The 18,510-nt window shown below is 34.0% G+C and overlaps 1 protein-coding gene and 1 long non-coding RNA gene across 2 annotated transcripts; one reads left to right on the top strand and one right to left on the bottom strand.

Moving 5' to 3' along the window:
- Positions 1-924: 924 nt before the first annotated feature.
- LOC112015623 (uncharacterized) lies at positions 925-16,185 on the bottom strand. The gene is made up of 14 exons (XM_024048055.2): positions 15,700-16,185; positions 13,459-13,535; positions 13,270-13,324; positions 12,510-12,585; positions 12,354-12,423; positions 11,625-12,085; positions 11,447-11,500; positions 11,237-11,325; positions 3,517-3,735; positions 2,738-2,814; positions 2,529-2,571; positions 2,358-2,415; positions 1,943-2,012; positions 925-1,669 (listed from the first exon to the last, which is right to left on the bottom strand). The coding sequence occupies exons 1-14, from the start codon at positions 15,899-15,901 to the stop codon at positions 1,127-1,129; spliced, it is 2,094 nt and encodes a 697-aa protein (XP_023903823.1). The 5' UTR covers positions 15,902-16,185; the 3' UTR covers positions 925-1,126.
- LOC136071261 (uncharacterized) lies at positions 3,934-6,894 on the top strand. Its single transcript, XR_010632548.1, has 3 exons — positions 3,934-4,282; positions 4,990-5,069; positions 5,205-6,894. It is a non-coding gene; the product is annotated as an uncharacterized LOC136071261 (long non-coding RNA).
- Positions 16,186-18,510: the final 2,325 nt, after the last annotated feature.

Below are 18,510 nucleotides of genomic sequence, written 5' to 3'. Positions count from 1 at the left end.
ATCATATATCTGATAGACATGTCACAAGCCAACCTCCATTGTTATGATGGTTGTACGCAGATTGTGAAATCACAATATATATGCAACGGGCATGGCATGAAATACAGTACTATTTCAAGTTGGAAATTAGGGACTTACTTCGAGCTTCAAGCAAATGCAAAATTTTAAGCTTGTTCCGAGTTGGAAACTCTTTCGATTCCTTAGTTGTTTTTTTATTATTTTTGGAGGGGCGATGAATGAGTTATTTTCATTTCTAAAAGTAAAAAGGTGTGCAATCAGTCCAAGCACAACAATATTACAAGCAGACTCCAGGCTGCAAACACAGCAACTCAACTCAACTCAAATTAGACTCAGCTATCAGAAACACTGAAATCCTCCACCTTACTGGAAAGAACTCTATTATGAGTGGCGTTCTGACTTCTGAGCTTTCTTGCATGCACTTGCTCAACCTCATTCACATCTTAAATCAAAATTAGCAGTCGCTGTTATTATTTGTCCATCATGAACCCCAGCATTTCTTTGCAACCACACATGATGAACTGCAGAAGCAAAAGCAAGCTTGAGTATAATAACTCTTAAACGGGTATCTTGATGTTTGGGAGTTTTTATATAATCAAAATACCAAGTCTGAAGACAAATGAAATCATTCATCACAGATCAGAATAACAATTTTGGGAGGCGTACAAGCTCGAGTATAGCCAACTCTTCCACCAAGTTGTTTTATGATTAAAAATATGCCTAGAGCCTTTTGGTTTAGAGTACAATGTTTTTGCCACAGCTGCCATTCTTTTTGCTATACATTATCCTCAACACCACAATTTTCACTTGACTAGAGAGGGATCAGATCATCAGAAATCTGGGTATCTCCAAGTACACATCAATGCAATAGTTGTAGGGTTCTATGGTATGAATATCACATGATAATAGGACCAAATCCCCTGACACTCCTGTTTACAATAATTATCTAAATTTAATGATACATCATGCCTCTACGGAAGTTCTTTGACACCAAAACTTAATTATAACAGAACATTTATCATGACGTTTGTTTGGCCTAAGTCTAACTAGAGATACATCCTCTGAAGAAACTAAAAATACAAGACAAATTGTTATAGCCTGCGCATAATCACAGATCACCACTGCCTACAACCTTTTCCATGTGATCTTCATTCCTGATTGATATCCCTGATGAGAGTTCAAACTGCTCTCTAGGCAGGAAAACAGAATGAGGTTGCTGGTAAGAGGAGCTTAAGCTTGACTCAAGTATCTGATGTGGAAGCACCATTTCTGATTTAGCATACACTCCACCCATGCTGACTCTTTGCTTCTTCATTGACCTTTCACCTCTAGGACTCTCAGTTGGGGAACCAGCATGGCAACTAGAATCTGGAGTCAATGGTTCATGGTGAGATGAGAAAGATTCATCAATGGAAAGGCTGGCTGGGGCACCTTCCTTTGCAGCCTTGTCTAGTAGGGGCGCCTCAGAGGTTGGGGCAGGGGTTGCTGGGTCAGTCTTGTCAGAATCCAGGCAATTGTCACCTGATGCTGGACCTGGGACCCCCGAATCTGTTGTTTCTGAAAGAACTCCGCTAAGTCGTTGCTGCTCCTCAATTATCTTCTTCAAGTACTTGCCCTGGGCTTCTATCCGTAACTGCAACTGTCTCTGGACCTGTCGTAATTTAAATACGCAGAAATTACATGCTTGCTAAGCATTCAGCTAATTTAAACTGATTACCTATTACACTAGGGCACCACAAATTACAATGAAAGGGACTAATGGCAGCTCTGTGCCATTTTCCTACTCAAATTTAAAAATTAAATAGGGTGATTCTCTCTCTCAAAAAAATCAGAACAACAGGATGCTAACGAAGATAATGATGAAAGAAAAACCAAATAATTATGTAATGCTTAATTCAATACTGATAGTGAAAAGAAACCATGCCTCTAATTGTTCATGCAGCCGCTTCTGCACCTCCATCTGCAACTTGAGTGCTTCAGTAATTTGCATCCCACTGCAATAAGGAAACATTTATTCTCATACCAAGTAGCCCACTAACAATCCATTTTAACAGTCAGATGTTTTGTAACATGAACATAATTCACAAATTTATGTTTCTACGCAAATATTGAACAAGGGAAAAAAAAAAAAAAAAAACTATATAATTATTAATTAATGTAATTTTGCATGCATAATGAGGGAGCTATAACTGGTTAATCACCTAATACATGTTTACTTATATATTATGGCATGAGTTCATTAGTCTTTTCAACCTTCAACTTCCAGAAACATGTGGCATGATCAATTAATCTATACATGAAACTGGAATAAAAAACAGAAAATCAGCAGATATACTTACGATGAACCATCCAAATTTGAAATCATATCCCCTGTTTCTTTCTTATCAGCTTTTTTTCCTTGCATTAAAATTTAAATAAGGATCAGTAACAATAATTTTGAGGGAGCTCTGATCAACATCTATTATGTTGATGTAAAATGAACATTGAACAACAGAAATCGATTAACTTACCATCTGATGAGGAGTCAGGAAGGTATTTTGCAAGTCGGTATTTCTAAATGCATCACAAAAGCAGAGTTAACATAAATAACATATGTGAATAATGAATTTTATAGTAGGAATTCCCCAAACCCATCCCTCAACCTCCAAAAAATACAAAAAGTACTAGAGAGGAATAGATGAAGGAAGTTTTGCATAGGATGGAATCAACTTTTATGTACCTGTAAATGACTTTTGACATGGTATATTGTTAGACCTTGAACACCCATTACTCTGAGGACACCTTTAGGTGTTGCACCTGGAAAAAGAATTCACAAAATAAAAAAAGTAAAAGGTAGGAAAAAAAAAAAAAAACTTTTACAACATTTCCAGTTACAAAGGAGTTGATGAATTTCTTCATTGAAATTCTGGTACTCCCTCAACAGTAAGTGTAGGAGCATTTTATTTAGATTTTGATGCAGTTCACACATTCTCTACTTCTCAACTGAATAACATCTTATGTAAATAAGCTTGCTACAGGTTCCAGCAATGACTTATCGAGAATCATCTCCCTCATTATCAAGTTGTACACAGGATTATATCTGTAAGAACCCATTCTGAGTCCAGTCTTTTTATCTATTAGAAAAAGAAAGGGAAAAAGTAGGGGCTACTGCAGCCCTTGCTCAGTGCATGATGAGTTTAAGTCACACAGCATTACCAAAACACCAAAAACTTTTATTCCTCGTTTCTCCTATCCTTATGTCACCTTTAACTTACAAAAACAGCCTGAAAATTTTCCACTTTCTCATGTTATTATCTATGACACAAGGGACAGGGAAAAAAATTGTAAAATATGTATGTGTGCACGTGTGTACAAGAAGTATTAGTTCCTATGAGCAATGAAGAAAAACATCTCTAATCTACTAGATGAATGCTGCATCTTGCCAAATAAACAGAACAGCTCAAATTAGGAGAAATACAGCAAAACCCAATAAACCAGATAGAAGTTGAGAAAACTCACGGTCTGGCCCACCAAGTTGTGCCACAGCATCAACAAAACGTTCATGAAGCTCATGTGTCCAACGCAACCGTTGCTTCGAGGCAAGACTAGCATTGCTGAGGTTGTTACCTCCATTGATTGGGTCCATCGTGCTGGCAACACAATCTAAATGCTGACCATGAACTAATGAGTTGTTTCCAACTAAGCTTGAACTATGAACGCTCTTTTGCTGATACATTTGTCATTTATCTAAACAGAAGAAATCAAGGAGCTGTTAAGAGGATAAAGGGGGAAAAATCAAGATATTTCATATCTAACGACAACATGAATTGAGAAATATGAGTGCTTAAAAAAAAAAAAAAAAAAAGGGGGGGGGGGGGGTATATATATATATATATATATATATATATATATATATTATATGAAGAGAGAGAACAGAGCATAGAATCACACAAATACGAACAGAAACAGAGTGAACAAAAACAAAACAGAGAAAAAAAAAAAACTAAAAAAAAAGAAAAAGAAAAAACAAACATAGGGAAGGGAGGACTTTGGGTGGTCAAGTCAGGTTCCTGAGTTTTCAGGACTACACTTTTGCGTCTGAAGAGAGATCCTATTCTTTCTTAAAAACACTAACACCCAGAGAGACAAGAGACAACAAGTCATATCATATTCTCCTAAATTTGCAATTTTTTTCTTGAAATTCAGAGACAGAGACAGAGACAGAGACCAAAATCTAAAGGCAGGGATGGTGAGAGTTTGAATCGTGTTTGAATTGTAGATCTGGGTATGTCTCTTCTCTTCTCCATATATTAATTGTTCATTTACTTTGACTTTTTTTTTGGGGGGGTTTAAATTTTTTGTTTTTCATGTGAATTCACATTCTTAGATGTCCAATTATCTTGATGTCTGAATTTAATTTGTGACTCAAACCCTAATTGTCTTTGTTCTGGATGCTTTGACTGTTGTTTTTGTGAAACGGGTCTTGTTGCTTTGCTCTTAATTTTCCTTTATTCCATGTCAAATCTCAAATGCTTGGTTTTCTTTGCATTTCTCTGCCAACAATATTCAATTTTGTTTTTTTGCTAGATTTTGTTGTGCCTATTATGTACAAATTACTCACTAGAAACTGTGAGCTGGCTGCTTCACATACGTGCAGAATTTTCATATCAAGGCTAATTAAATAAACAAAGCTGAGTATTCCTTAAATGGCTTTTAGAAATCAAAATCAAAAAAAGAAAAAAAAAAAAAAAGGAATTGTGATGTTCATAACTTGGTGTCTCTGACTGTTTTCGGTTACTTTGAGTAACAGATTTCTTAAAAACCTTATTTTGAACAGTTTCTAGCTCATTTCTTTGTTTATGTTGTATATCTGACACAACATAGATTATGAGGTAGTTTGGTTTCATATTTATTGCACAGTATTTCCGTACCTCAGCTCTTTTGTGATTTTGTTGTTATGCGGTCGTTAAAGATGTTTGTTTTATCGTGTAGAAACGGTGTAGCAGTTTTCTTTGGCATTGTATTGTTTTTTGTTATGTTGGAATCAAATAACGCATTTATCTCCAAAAGAGGTAAACTATTTAGGTGATCAAAATCCTTGTGTTTGTCCTGTAGTATTCCAAGTATATTATGATTTGCTGGCTTCTTATTATGACCCTGTATTATTAACCTTCCCAAATTGTTGGTTAATTTTATCATTTCGAGAGTTTGACGTATTGAAGAGAAGATCGTACCTTTCCCCTTTAGAGGTGGTATTGGTGAAAATACTACCAATCAAAGATAAAGAAGTATGTATTATTGGGATTTTTATTTTTTGAGAATCTACTGTGTACTGGAAACTTATTTTTCCTTGTCTATCATCATGCAAGCCATGTTCTTTATTATTAATATTTTACATTTAAGTGTCGAGCTTTGAATTTTGCTAACTGAACAGAGCGTTATTTCCATGCATTGTGCATGACTGAGTAGTATGGTCTTCATAATTAAAAGTTTCTAATTAGGATGAGAGGAAGTTTCATAGAGATCTTTGGACTGTGCCTTCCTTTGTGTCTCACCCTAGATAAAATATAAGACCCTTCTCAGCAACACAATAAGGAGACAGCCTCATCCACTAGTATAATACTGTGCTGGCATTTCTTTCTTTTTGCACCCTGTGCGGCGTGGGCCTGCTAGTTTCCATTCAATCTGGTCTATTCTTGCTCATTTATAGTCCATCCCATCCAACATTAACTTGTTTGACCAATCAATCAACTTGGGGATTGCGAGTAATTGCTAAATGAAATATAGATGCTTTTCTTAAATAGTGTTAATAGCTTTAATGGTTTAATTTTTAAATTATAAATTTCTTCCTTAATGGTAGGTATATATAGTATGGGGGTAATTGAAGTGTTTGCAATGACATCCCTATATGACATTAACTCAAAGTGTTTACCCCATCATCCAGACGTTTTAAACTAATAGATTAGTGAGGAGCTATTCACCTGAAAGTATTGGGGCAATTGCAATATACACCGTAAATTACAAAAAGTATGCTATATGATTACTAATTTCAGATTAATTTTCATGCTAATCAATTAATTTAAGTACTAATTTGGATGTAGACATTGCAAATTTTTTTTTTTTTTTTGACAAGTAACATTGCAAATTAATTTCAAATTAGGATATTGATTGCAAAAATTCTGTAGTGTAGGATGCACATTACAAATGCCCTCATAGTTCAGGGTGGATAGGTTCAATTGATATATTTCTGATGGATTAGTCATGATCAATTCTGTATAATTTCTATTCCCATATGGGGTGAAAATAAGTTGAAGGCACCAAAACGAGTAAAGGAAAGCCAAGAACAGAATGATTGAGGTGGTAAAAATAAAAATGATAGTCAAGGATCTAAGTGGGGATATGGAGTTGGTTACTTTGGGGCCAACTATTGGATGGGTTTTGTGGGATTTAGGGTTCTATGTTTTACTAGAAAGAAAATAGAAATATGTGACTCTAGAGAGAGCTGAATGGCAAAGCAAGATTGGTTAATTTGGTTTTGCTGACCAAAGTGGTTAAGATTCTAGATTGTTACATAAATTATGGAACACAAGTCGAGATTCAGGACTTTTTGAGTTGTGGGTAAAACTGGAGGAGCTGGGTGATGAGGCTTTGTTGACTTGGTTGTTATTGAATTTGACACTGGCTAGAGGAGATTATAATTTTCCTGGTTGGGTTGGGTTGAATGCGGTGTATGACTGTGGCTAGAACAGGAAATGATACCCTTTACCGAGATGGTTGGATTCAGAAGTTTAGGTTACAAGCTTTGGATGGGTGGCTAGATCAGGGAGATTTTATCTGAAATAGTTTAGGAACCCCTTCAGCTTCAGAAAGGGGGGAGTCAAAGCCAGTTTTTATACTGGCTTTATATATTTTTTTTTTTTAAAGTAAGTGACATTTTTACAATATTTTTAAAAGAGTAACGCTAGACACTTTTTTTACATACTATTATTAATTACTTAATAATAGTAATAATAGTAATCACCCATTTTGTTTTTTTAGAAAGTTTCAAGTTATGGGATTTGTTTTTTATGATAGTTCTTTATTATCAGATCAAAATATCAATCAGTTTTATTCAACTATTAGAGACTTTACCAGTTGAGTTAATTGGAACCCACATCACTCACTTTATTAGTAGTTTGTAAAATAGTTTATAAATGGGTAAATTACGTATTTTATTTCTATTGTTTATCCAATTGAAAGTTAATTTAGTATTTGTCATTATCTCTTTGATGAAAATTATTGACATGGCTAACAGTCCAAATAAATATTACTCAATAATATGTCTATTATTTAACTGATTTAAGCTGTGTTTCAAAAATATCATTTGAAACAACCTTATTTAAACAAAATGATAAATTTTTAGTTGTTAGGTTATGTATATTACTATATGGCTTACATTGTTGGGTGAATTTATCACACAAAGTATATTCATTTCTAAGTGGGGGACAATAATTCGAAATTAGGTTTTGAAAAACCTAGGCAATACCTTATTCATTTCATATATTTTTAGTGTTATTCTCATTCTTGAATCTTGATTAAGTATCTTTAAAAAAAAAAAATATTATCTACTAACGTAATAAAAGCTTTAGTATTTTAATATCCTTATTTTTTTTTGAGAGAATTTTTTTATTTAAAAAAATGTTTTTTTTTTTAATAACTAGTTATAAAAACCGTATCGGAGGTTGACTCGGCTTAAGGATTGATTCATTGGTTCATTGATTTAACCGGTGGTTCATTGGTTGAATTGTAGGTTTATTTATTAATTAAATAATATATTTTATCATTATAAAAAGTAATTAAAACAAAATAAAAATACTTCATTTAGGTAAATTAATAATTATAACAATAAAAAATTACATCATATGACATAAATTTAGAGGAAAAAAAAAACATCATTCACATAAATCATCCAATAACCAAGTTATATAGTTCAAAAGTTTTGAAACAACATATTTCATAGAAATTCAAAATAAATTTTTAGCTTAATCATTAAACCCTAGAGATACATATTTGTGAGATGTTGGAGCAAGCCGTAAGATTACTTTCTAACTATCTCTTAATGTCTTTAATCTCAACTCTCATCTTATGGCACAACTCTTATTTTATCTCTTTAGTCTTTTAGTCTTTAACCTTTATCACTTTATGTCTCTATTAGGCCATCTTTTCAATCTTCAGTAGTTTAGTAAATACACACAGTATTTTTTTGGTTTTAGCCATAGGTTAAAAAGATTAATTCTTTCTCAAAAAAAAAAAAAGGGTTAAAAAGATTAACCCATGCAATCTATCAGTTTACTCTGTTTGACAATGAGTCATAGCATATTCAATATTTTACACTAAACCATTCTAGATAATATTTTAGTTCACGGTTTGACTAGTGGTTTAGTATAGTTTTTATAACTACACTTGTAGTAGAATTATTGTTAATTCCTCTGTATGCTTTAAGTCTTCTTTTTTTAATACTTTAATTTTCTTATAAAAAAAGGTTATTATACTTTAAAATAAAATTTTAAATTTGAAAAAAAAAAACACAACTTTTTTGGGATATAGTTTTATCTAAACTACTAATATCAATTTCACACAAAAAAATATTAGAACATATAAAAATTGATACTAAATTTAACAAAAATCTAAAAAAATAGTAGAAAAGAGAAGGCAGTCCCATCAAAGCAGGGGAAGTAGCAAATGATGTGATGTATGTGGGAGTGGACGATACTAACGTTACAATATTTTTGGGCAGAGGTGAGATGATCTTTTAAATCTTTGTTTTAAGTTTTAACATTACTTGATGTCCGGCTTTGACAGAATCTGCTCTGTAAATATTCCGTCCTTTCTCCGACACTGCACTATCTTTACAATTCTTCCGGCTATTTCGTCTTTTTCCTTTTTCTCCTTTTGAAAATTACGTTTTTTTGGACCTAATTGAATGTTACTCTTTTTTTTTTTCCTCCCTTTTTCTATTCATAATTTTAAAATTAGTGGATCTAAAAAATTTTGTATAACTATACTGTAAAACATATAAAATTCTCTCCATCCACTTATAAATTTTTGGTTGTAGCTTCACGTTACAACTCAACTTAGTATTTTTTTTTATTGGATATTAGTTTTGACAAATTTATCATTAAATTATATTTTATTTTTATATTTTTTATGCTTGCAAAATTTTTAGTAGATCAAAGATCAATAAATATATTATTAATTAAATGTTTAAATTTCAAGTTTTTATAGTATAAAATTATGCATAAAAAATAAGTTTATGAATTGAATAGTAGATAACATCTTATTGGCACGAATTTTGACATGTGTGTTAAGAATATAAAGAATATATAATCTAATAGTTAGATTTTCAAAATATATAACCATTTTTTTAGTGAGAGTTGTAACCTTAGGTTACAATCAAGTTTGTAAAAATTGGAAATATATATTATTAATAAAAAATAACATGGTATGTGATCAAGTCTTCCAACCAACAATCATTAAAAAACACAGTCAGCATAGATTGCCAACAATGCTTCAAGATGAAAGGAATATGATTTTAAGAATTTCATTGTGAAATTTCTCTAAATTTTAGAAGATCTTGATCCAAATGGAATGAATATCTCCTACTCATTCCTTTGTTTTTAATCTTAAATAATCTGTGGTTTATTTTTATCATACAACTAGTTTATAATTCTTGTTATGGAAACATTAAACAATAGTGATGATAATAAGATGGTCATCTCACATTTGCAATGAGTATATAATTAAGTTACTTAGCACCAAAATTAAGAAAATTAAAATACACGTAATATAAAATTAGACAATAATTAAAAATTAATTTGGGTTCTAAATCACTCATCAATAAAATCGTATGTTTTAACTTCAAATGCTAAAAAACCAAACGGAAGTATATTCCTATCCAAACAAAGTAAACCTTGTATGTAATCCAAAAAGTCAAAGCCAAATTGGTAATGCACAAGAACTTCACCACTTGGATTGATAGGAACAAGGCATGGGAGTACTAATCCTTTAAGGACGTCTATATACATTATGGTGCTACTTAGCTCGTTTAATTAATAAGTGGTTTGAGACTGATTCAGTGGTTTATTCAAAGTTGAAAAAACTAAGCTGTACAAAACGTATTAACTTTGAAAATGGGATTGTTTGTTAATTGTTTATACCTAAAAAAAAAATTAAATTAAACCAAGAATGTTGTAGTTCAACTGATTAGCACTTTTAGGTGTTTTCAACGTAAACATTCAAGTTCAAATTCTCTACCCAATTATTAAATTTAAATTAAAAAAAAAAATTGTATTTTGCCAAAAAGAATTCGAAACCACTTTACCAAACCGCCAATGATTTGAAACTAACACTTAATATTTTTTTAGGTGTTTTCAACGTAAACATTCAAGTTCAAATCCTCTACCCAATTATTAAATTTAAATTTAAAAAAAAATTGAATTTTGCAAAAAAGAATTCGAAACCACTTTACCAAACCGCTGATTTGAAACTAACACTTAAAAAAGTACCATTTTTAAAACTTATTTTTTAAAGGATTAAAGGTACAGCTTTTCAAAACAGATAAGCTGTATCAAAGTTCTCATTGGCTTGCAAATGTTAATTTTATTGAATCAAAGTAAACCCTGATAAACAACTGGTATTGGCCCAGCTGATCAATTTATTCAGTGTGACAACAACTACCATTTAACAAGTTTCTTGGGCTATAATATATTCATGACAATGTACAATTGAATATGGAGAATTCCAAGTGTAGAATTGGCTTTTTTTCTTGATACCAAACCCAATAGCAGTTTAAGTATTGCAATCAAGTCACCGGAGATGCCCCCTATAACACTGAAAGTCGGCATTTCCACAATCCTCACCTACTCCACAACTGTATTTGAGTATCAACCTCATGGTTCTATTAGAGTTTTGTTTATTATTTTCCCCAGGACATAGACAGAAGAGCTGTCCATGAGAGTTTTAAAATAATATCAATGCACTGCTTTGGGATTCTCAGGAAAAATTATCTTATGACTTATGTGACAACCATAATTATCTTGTGACTTGTGAGACTGGCATGTAGAGCACTCTTCTCACATGTGTATAAGATCCACATGTTGTGATGGTGGCGTTCCTTTAACCGGTCACATGAGATACTTTTCTCCTTCCTTAATTAGCATTTGTCATTCAAAGATTATGACACAACTACAAGCTCACATACCTTTGAGTACATCAGAACTATGACTTCTTCCATTTATGAGACTACCTGTGAATGAGACATTAACAAGGCCTGTAGAAGCAATCACTGATCTTAAGCATGCAAGAACTGATTAGACAGCACTATAATTTGGAGTTAGGCCAACCACTACGGATTTACAGAATACATGATTTAGTATAATCATGGACAAATAGTTTTAAATCTCAAATGCACTGGCATTTTGAATTTACAGATTGGACAAGCTGTTTTTGCCTCAGTTCCTGCCGACTTTATGGACAAGAACAGATGGAAATTTTACAATTATGTTCCGCTTACAATTGTAATGCCAGGAGTGAAATATGAATCTCACTTGGTGATAACATGATGAAACATTGAGCAGAGTTTTCAGTGCTACATGCCATACCCAGTGATTGCATGGGCATTAACTTGTGCTACATTGATGTCTTGGGACTTCATCTTGGCTTCCCAAAGCAAAGACGCAGTATTTGAGTCCATGCTTAGCATCCTTCTCTTCCCTCCACAAGGAGATCCTTCCAGAGTCAATCCTCCAGGACTCTCATGTGAGGTTAGGCAGCTTTCAGTGGAACAGTCGGCCCTCTGGGCATGGAGGCTAGGTGCAACTTCTTCTTCTGAGCCATGTACTCCAGCCACCTCAGGAGAATGTAAGCAGTAGAAGCCAAGTGGATCTATGGAGGAATTTCTTGGTGTCTTACTCACCAATCCTTGACCATTGCTGTCTGTGTCAATAACTGAACCTGAAATAAATTGATCTGCAAGCATCTTACAAGCTCTTTCAAGCATAGCCATATATCTACGCTCTGCGTCCTGTCGGATCTGCAAGTGTTTCTCAGCCTACACAACAATGGTAGGAAGATAAGCAAGCTAGATCTTGGATCCAGATCTCTACTCTAATGAATTCTTACTCTCAGTTTAACATATTTGCGTGCACAAGGAAGTTTTTGAACTTTGTCCAAGGCAATAAAATACATAAAAGTCAGAGTTATCAATTATGCCTTCCATAACTAAAAGAATATCCATAGGTTACCTAACCAAATCCACCACCAATTACTCACAACTAAGGTCTGCTCTTCATTAAAATAACCCACAAAAGGAAATGTACCTCAACTTGCAGGTGTAATTTGCTTTGCACTTCCATTTGTGCTCTCAAGGCCTCCTTGACTTCATAACCTCTGAACAGACATTAATTCCATTTAGTAATCTGATAATTTTCAGGTACCATAAGAGTTATGAAGAAAGGATGAAAATTCTATCTTACTCATTATCAGAAGTTGGCAAATTCGGAGAAGAATTACCAGTTCCAGGACTTTCTAAAAGGTAAGCAGATGGCATCCCTTCAATAAGTGGCAAAAGAAGTCAGTTTAATCATTGAGATTCTAATGGTGTGATTTAACGTATATGTACTCAAATATAATATGGACAAAGTTTAGCTACAAAATTGGTTGTAGTTTTAACATTACTACATATTTTGAAAATCTAATAGTTGTATTGCATGTTCTTTATGTTCTTAATATATGTCAAATTTATATGTCAAATTTTGTGTCAATCGGATATTATTTATTATATGATCTATAAGTTTATATTTTATGAATAATTTTAAACTACAAAAATTTGCAATTTAAACAACTTATTGATAGCATAGCTATTGATTTTTAATTTTCTAGAAATTTTGCAAGCATGAAGAATATAAAAAAAAGATATAATCTAATGGAGAATTTGTCAAAATTCATTTCTAATAAAAAGATACTGAGTAAGGTTGTAGAGCCTAAGACTACAACCAATTTTATAGCTAAACTTTGTCCATATAATATTTCTCTCTTTCTTCCCTCCCTCCCTCCCTCCTGGGAAGTTCAAATATGATAAGTTGGTAGGGTATAATTCAATATCTATTGACTAGACAGGTCAAATTTCCAGATTTAACCTATTTGCGTGTGCACACATATATATGCAGAGGGAGCACCTGCAGCATTCTTTAAAAGAAACTGCAGAAAGAGAGAGAGAGTTACAGCAAAACCCACCATCTCTGGATGCCTCACCCATCTCCTTCCCTGATTGCTTACCTAGCCTGTATTTCTGCAGCACAGCAAGAAGCATCTAAAATCAATTATAAGTCCATAAAAATTTCATTTCACCACAAGCTCATCCTGCTCAGTTTTGCAACATCACAAGTCACAAGAATATTAATTATTAAAATAACAAAAACCAACCTGGAGATGACTCTTTAAATGGAAGAGTGTCAGTCCCTTCACATTCATTGTCCGCATGATGGCCTTTGGCGTAGCTTCTGAAAATATTATTTATGCTCCATTAGGATACTCTTTTTTTGATAGTTGAATAGTTAGGGGTGGGGGGATATGAACCCTAGATGTCTCCATTGGAAACACTAGGAGGTACCAACCAGTTGAGCTACAAAGCCCTTGGCATTCTCCATTAGGATACTATAAATGATAAACAAAACATACAAGATTTCCAACTAATCAACTACGACAGAATGTAGTTCTTCATAAGCTGGTCACCAAAAAAGCAACTTGTCAGCAACTGAAATTTGGCTCTTTAATGAGCTTTGTCAATCTCATACACAAGCCTAACCATACTGAGTCCAAGTCTTAATTATCTCAAATCTCCTATTAAGTTAACCCTTTAACTTGCAAACTCAGGTAACATGCTGAAGGGTAAAATTTACTGAGTCAAACCCCAGAAACTGTAAGGACCCTGACATATAACATTGAAATACTATATAATTTAAAATGTGTTCACTCTCTACTACTGATATGAGGAATAAGAGTATTAATGAACATAAAGGAGAATGTGAGCTCCTTGAGAATATTCATAATCTGAAGAAAGAAGAAATCCAACATATGGGAATTGCAAAATATTAAAAAAAAAAAAATCATGAATTAGTGCACCTCTATTGGCTTAAATCTGCCTAAGTCATTGGATACATGAGTAGCAGTAGCAAGGTTGATAATCTTGCTTATGAAATGAGTATAATTCTCCCAGACAACAAGAAATGACCAATGTCCTAAACCCTACAACTCAACAAACAGGCGAAAAAGGCCCATCTCTAAAGCATCAATTGTTGCCCAAAGAAGCCATACTTAAAATGAAAAAGTAATAGAAACTCTACAACCTTTATGAGGACCATCTATCATAACCAACATTCGGCCATCAAACTACAGTAAACTTCCTCTGTGAAGAGGAACCTAAGGACTAAGCCTCATCCAAACACACCAAGAACTAAACAATATTACAAAATTTTTTACACCAAAAACAATCTCACTTCCCTTTTAATAAGTAATAAATTTTAATGAAATGCATGAAAAAAAGAAAGGGTGCAATAAAGGAATATGGATCTACAATAAAGTGCAGCAAAATCAAAAGGCACAACACAGTATATAGAAGTACAAATGAAAGAACCCCACAAACCACTGAAAATTTATCTTTTATAGTTTGTCACATCCAACATGTCTACGAAGCTAAGAGGCATGCTGATTCCTCTTGAAGATCTAAAAAACAAAAGCTTCAGTTAATGTAGCACAAAGTTACTTCCCCTGTACTCCTAAATCCTAATTGATAGACAATGTGAGGACAATAAAAAATAAATTATGACAAGAAGGAAACAAACCTCTGACTTCAAATCTATGGCATAAATTAGTAATCTAGCGCATACTATCCAAGAAATGGATTCCAAGTGAATCTAGTTTGTGCCAAACTTCCCCACTTCAATGTCTACAAGACTAGCTATTTTAGGAGTCTTCTTTTTTTTTTTTTTTTCCAAAACAATTCAATCATTAACCCAATCCAGCAAACCTTAGTTGACTAGTTGAACTTGTTATGCAGAAGTCATGATCAAAGGTACAGGTATTGGGTTTCAAATGACAGCTAATCATAGTGGCGTTCTTTGCGGTGTTCCATGTCTATGTTTCATATCTGACCTCCCCACTTTCCCACTATCTACCCATCCAAAACAAAGATCAAAAGTGCAGGTACCGCGGTTTCAAACCACACTTTTTAAAACTTCCACTTTCTTCTTTAAGTACAGTTTTTTTCAAACAACCACACAACAACATCTTCAAAAAGCTGTACCAATCGGGCACACAAAGTTGGACTCTTTGTGAATGTATTCTAAATTAGAGATTCAAACAAATATCATGTATGCAATGATGCAATACACACAAATTTCTGAAATCTCAAAGAGAATCAACAAATTTGACATCCTTAAATAACTTAGTAACAAGCACAATGTTTTAAAAATGGGTGCATTCAGCAAAAAACGAAAAACCCACCAAAAAAAAGAGACAATTTTGGGTTTTGGGGACATTAATGTAACAATAAAGATTATAACTTTGAAGAAAAAGGAAAGCAATTAATAATAAAAATAAAAATTATACAAATTTAAGTACTTCTTACACAAACAGGGAAGTGAGAAAGTAAAAGAAAATACTAACTAGAGGCACCACCAAGCTGAGTAACAGCATCAACAAAGCGTTCATGGAGCTCAGCAGTCCATCTGAGACGAGGTTTGGGATCCGAAGTCAAAACAAGACATGGGTCTCCTCTATGATTGGACCCACCACCACTCTGTATTGCTATTTCTTCCTGACCAACAACTATTCCTTCATGGTGGGGTTGAATCATTCTTGGATACATTTTCTTCTTCTTCTTCTTCTTCAAAATTTTCCCAGAAAGAGAAAAAGAAGAAGGGAAAAAAAACCCAGACAAGAGCACAGTAAAAAAACAAGTTCAGAAGAAGAGCTAGGGTATACGTATACTATAGAGAATATACAGATTCTAATAAAAAATGAAAGGGAAAGAACTTTTTTTTAACGGTGAAAAGGGAAAAATGGACTATTGGGAGTTCCAAGGAGGGTGAAAACTGAAAAAGAATAACACCGTACCAGTACCACTGGCATTGGCTTTTGGTGACACAAGCTTTTTTATTTTTATTATTCATTGTTTTTATTTTATTTTATTTGGTCTCTTTCTGTCGGCTCATCTTCTTCTCCCCTAAGATAATCAACTTTGTCATTTTGTTGAAAGGCAATAGGCAATAGGCCCATTTAGACTTTCGAGGGTTGGAGCCATAGTCCCCACCCACTTTATTTCTTTTCTCATTTTAACTATAACAACTAATTTTATAGGGATTAAAGGTGATTTTTTTTTTGCTTTTTGTTATTAATGCTTTTTAAGAAAAGGGACTTTGAAATCCATATAATGAGGACAAATGTAGTAGACTTGGGTCATGCCTTGTACTCCACTATTAAATATCCAAAAAAAAAAAAAAAAACCCAATTACGCACCTTAGGAATATGATATGTTAATGAACCCATTGTCACATAACTAACTGCTCGACGGTGTGTTTACAAGGAGAAAAATAGTTGAAAGTAGCATTTATGTGGTTTTGGCTTAATGACTTCGATGCCTAATTGTAGGTGTTTCTGACTATGCTTTTACTAGGACGTTGTGAGTTATAGTTGGATACCTTCATCAAATTTGAGACTTTCATTTTATAGCCTTATTGGAGGGTTGTTTTCACTGATTATAGTCACTTTTTGGCGGCAGACACAATTATCTCTTAATGAGAGGGGTGTAATTGTTACCATTATAGATGGGATTAACAAGTTTGGCATTTACATAGAGAAGATTCTATGTTTACAATCGCATATTTATATAAATATAAACAATGGTTTTCGAATATTATACTCAAATTTCTAGATTAGATCTCTTCCTTCTTAGTCAAACATGCTCCTAAATCTCAGTGTAGGCTCATCCTTGATTGGTGGACTACTCCCCATTCCTTACTAATCAAGAATCCAAGTCATCTAGAGGGAGGTAGCTCATCCCTATTTGCAATGACATGGGACATTATTCAATTTACTACTTACATTTCGCAATTTCACAACATTGTTGGTATTAAGATGCATTGGTGTTTTGGCCTTTGAGACCTAATTTCTATTACTAGTAACACCAATAATATCAAACTTTCTAGAATATAGTATCACGTTCATCCACTTAATATTGTCCATATATCTCTCAGTTCGTCTACACTGCTCATCCAACTTAAAGATAGAAGAGATAAAGAATAATGATGACATGATGAATTTTGGACGACTTAACCCCACTTAGGAAAGCTAAATTATTGGAGCACATGAGCAATATTTACACCATGTCGTGTTCAAACATGGATGCATGATCTTGAGGCATTTGGTCTAATTTTTTGCACAAACATGCTCCACTACTCCAATAATGGGATAAGACATAAATCAAAGGGAAAACGATAAAATCCCTATATAAACCCTAGACCTTGCGTATGTCAAGGCACGAGAAAATTTCTTAACTTATTATGTGTACAGAAACATCGCATCATTGTGAGTACTGAATTAAGCACTAGAAAGACTTTAGCTGATATCACGCTAGTGCCAACTTTGAGTTATGTGCTATCTTTTGTTTGGTTGATTATTAGCATCATTAATGAACAACACAATTACAGGTAATAGGAACATCAATACCCATAGAATAAAAGGTGTCTTGATTAGGGCTGTCCACGGGTCGGGTCGGGTCGGGTTTGTGCCCAACCTGGACTCGACCCGAATGCATCGGATGGGGAAAAGTTTAACTCGCAACCGACCCGGTTCTAGTTTCGGGTCTGTCGGTTCTGGTCGTATCTGTTTCGGGTCCGTATCGGTTGGTTTCGGGTTCGCCGGAGTGGAGCAAAATCTGGCCGAATTTTGGCTGAAATATCGCCGAATCTCGTTAGATCTGGTTGGATCTAACGAGATCTGGTCGATATTTCCCTATATCTATAAATATCGGGCCGAGATCTTGATGGATCTGGCCGAAATCTGCCTATCTGACGGACTTAAGGGTTTGGACTTACCGGTTTTTGGTTGAGTTTGTGATTTCTGACGAAGGAAGAACAGCTCATCGGGCGGGTCGGGTTCGTCGGTTTCTCAGACAGCCAACCTGCAACTCGAACTGATGGTCTCGAGTGCTTGTGCCGGCGACCCGCGTCCGACCATGTACAAGCTTCAATCCGGCGGTTTCGGGTGAACATGATCGGGTTTCGGGCGGTTTAGTCGGGCCGGGCGGGTCGTGGACAGCCCTAGTCTTGATGCTAATGTTATCCACTCTTAGACACATGTTTTTGGGGGAAAAAGGAAGAAGGATGATTTAATGGCTCTTGCTTTGTGGCCCAAAAAAGAGAAAAGAAAAATAAGTGGGCTGGATGCAAAATATAAAGTAGTAGGGAGATACCCACA

Source organism: Quercus suber, unplaced genomic scaffold (assembly GCF_002906115.3).
Source record: "Quercus suber isolate HL8 unplaced genomic scaffold, Cork oak 2.0 scaffold_297, whole genome shotgun sequence".
NCBI lineage: Eukaryota > Viridiplantae > Streptophyta > Magnoliopsida > Fagales > Fagaceae > Quercus > Quercus suber.
Note: the sequence above shows the minus strand (reverse complement) of the source record. Positions and strands in the feature narration are given on the sequence as shown.

Bases quoted from the DNA above. Each gene is read 5' to 3' on its own strand.
- LOC112015623 (XM_024048055.2), bottom strand. From the start codon at position 15,901: ATGTATCCAAGAATGATTCAACCCCACCATGAAGGAATAGTTGTTGGT. The intron at 13,325-13,458 runs GTTGGTTTTTGT...GCTGTGCTGCAG, and splicing joins ATTTAAAGAGTCATCTCCAG to AAATACAGGCTAGGTAAGCA. The intron at 11,501-11,624 runs GCACTGAAAACT...TTGTCCATAAAG, and splicing joins ATCACTGGGTATGGCATGTA to TCGGCAGGAACTGAGGCAAA.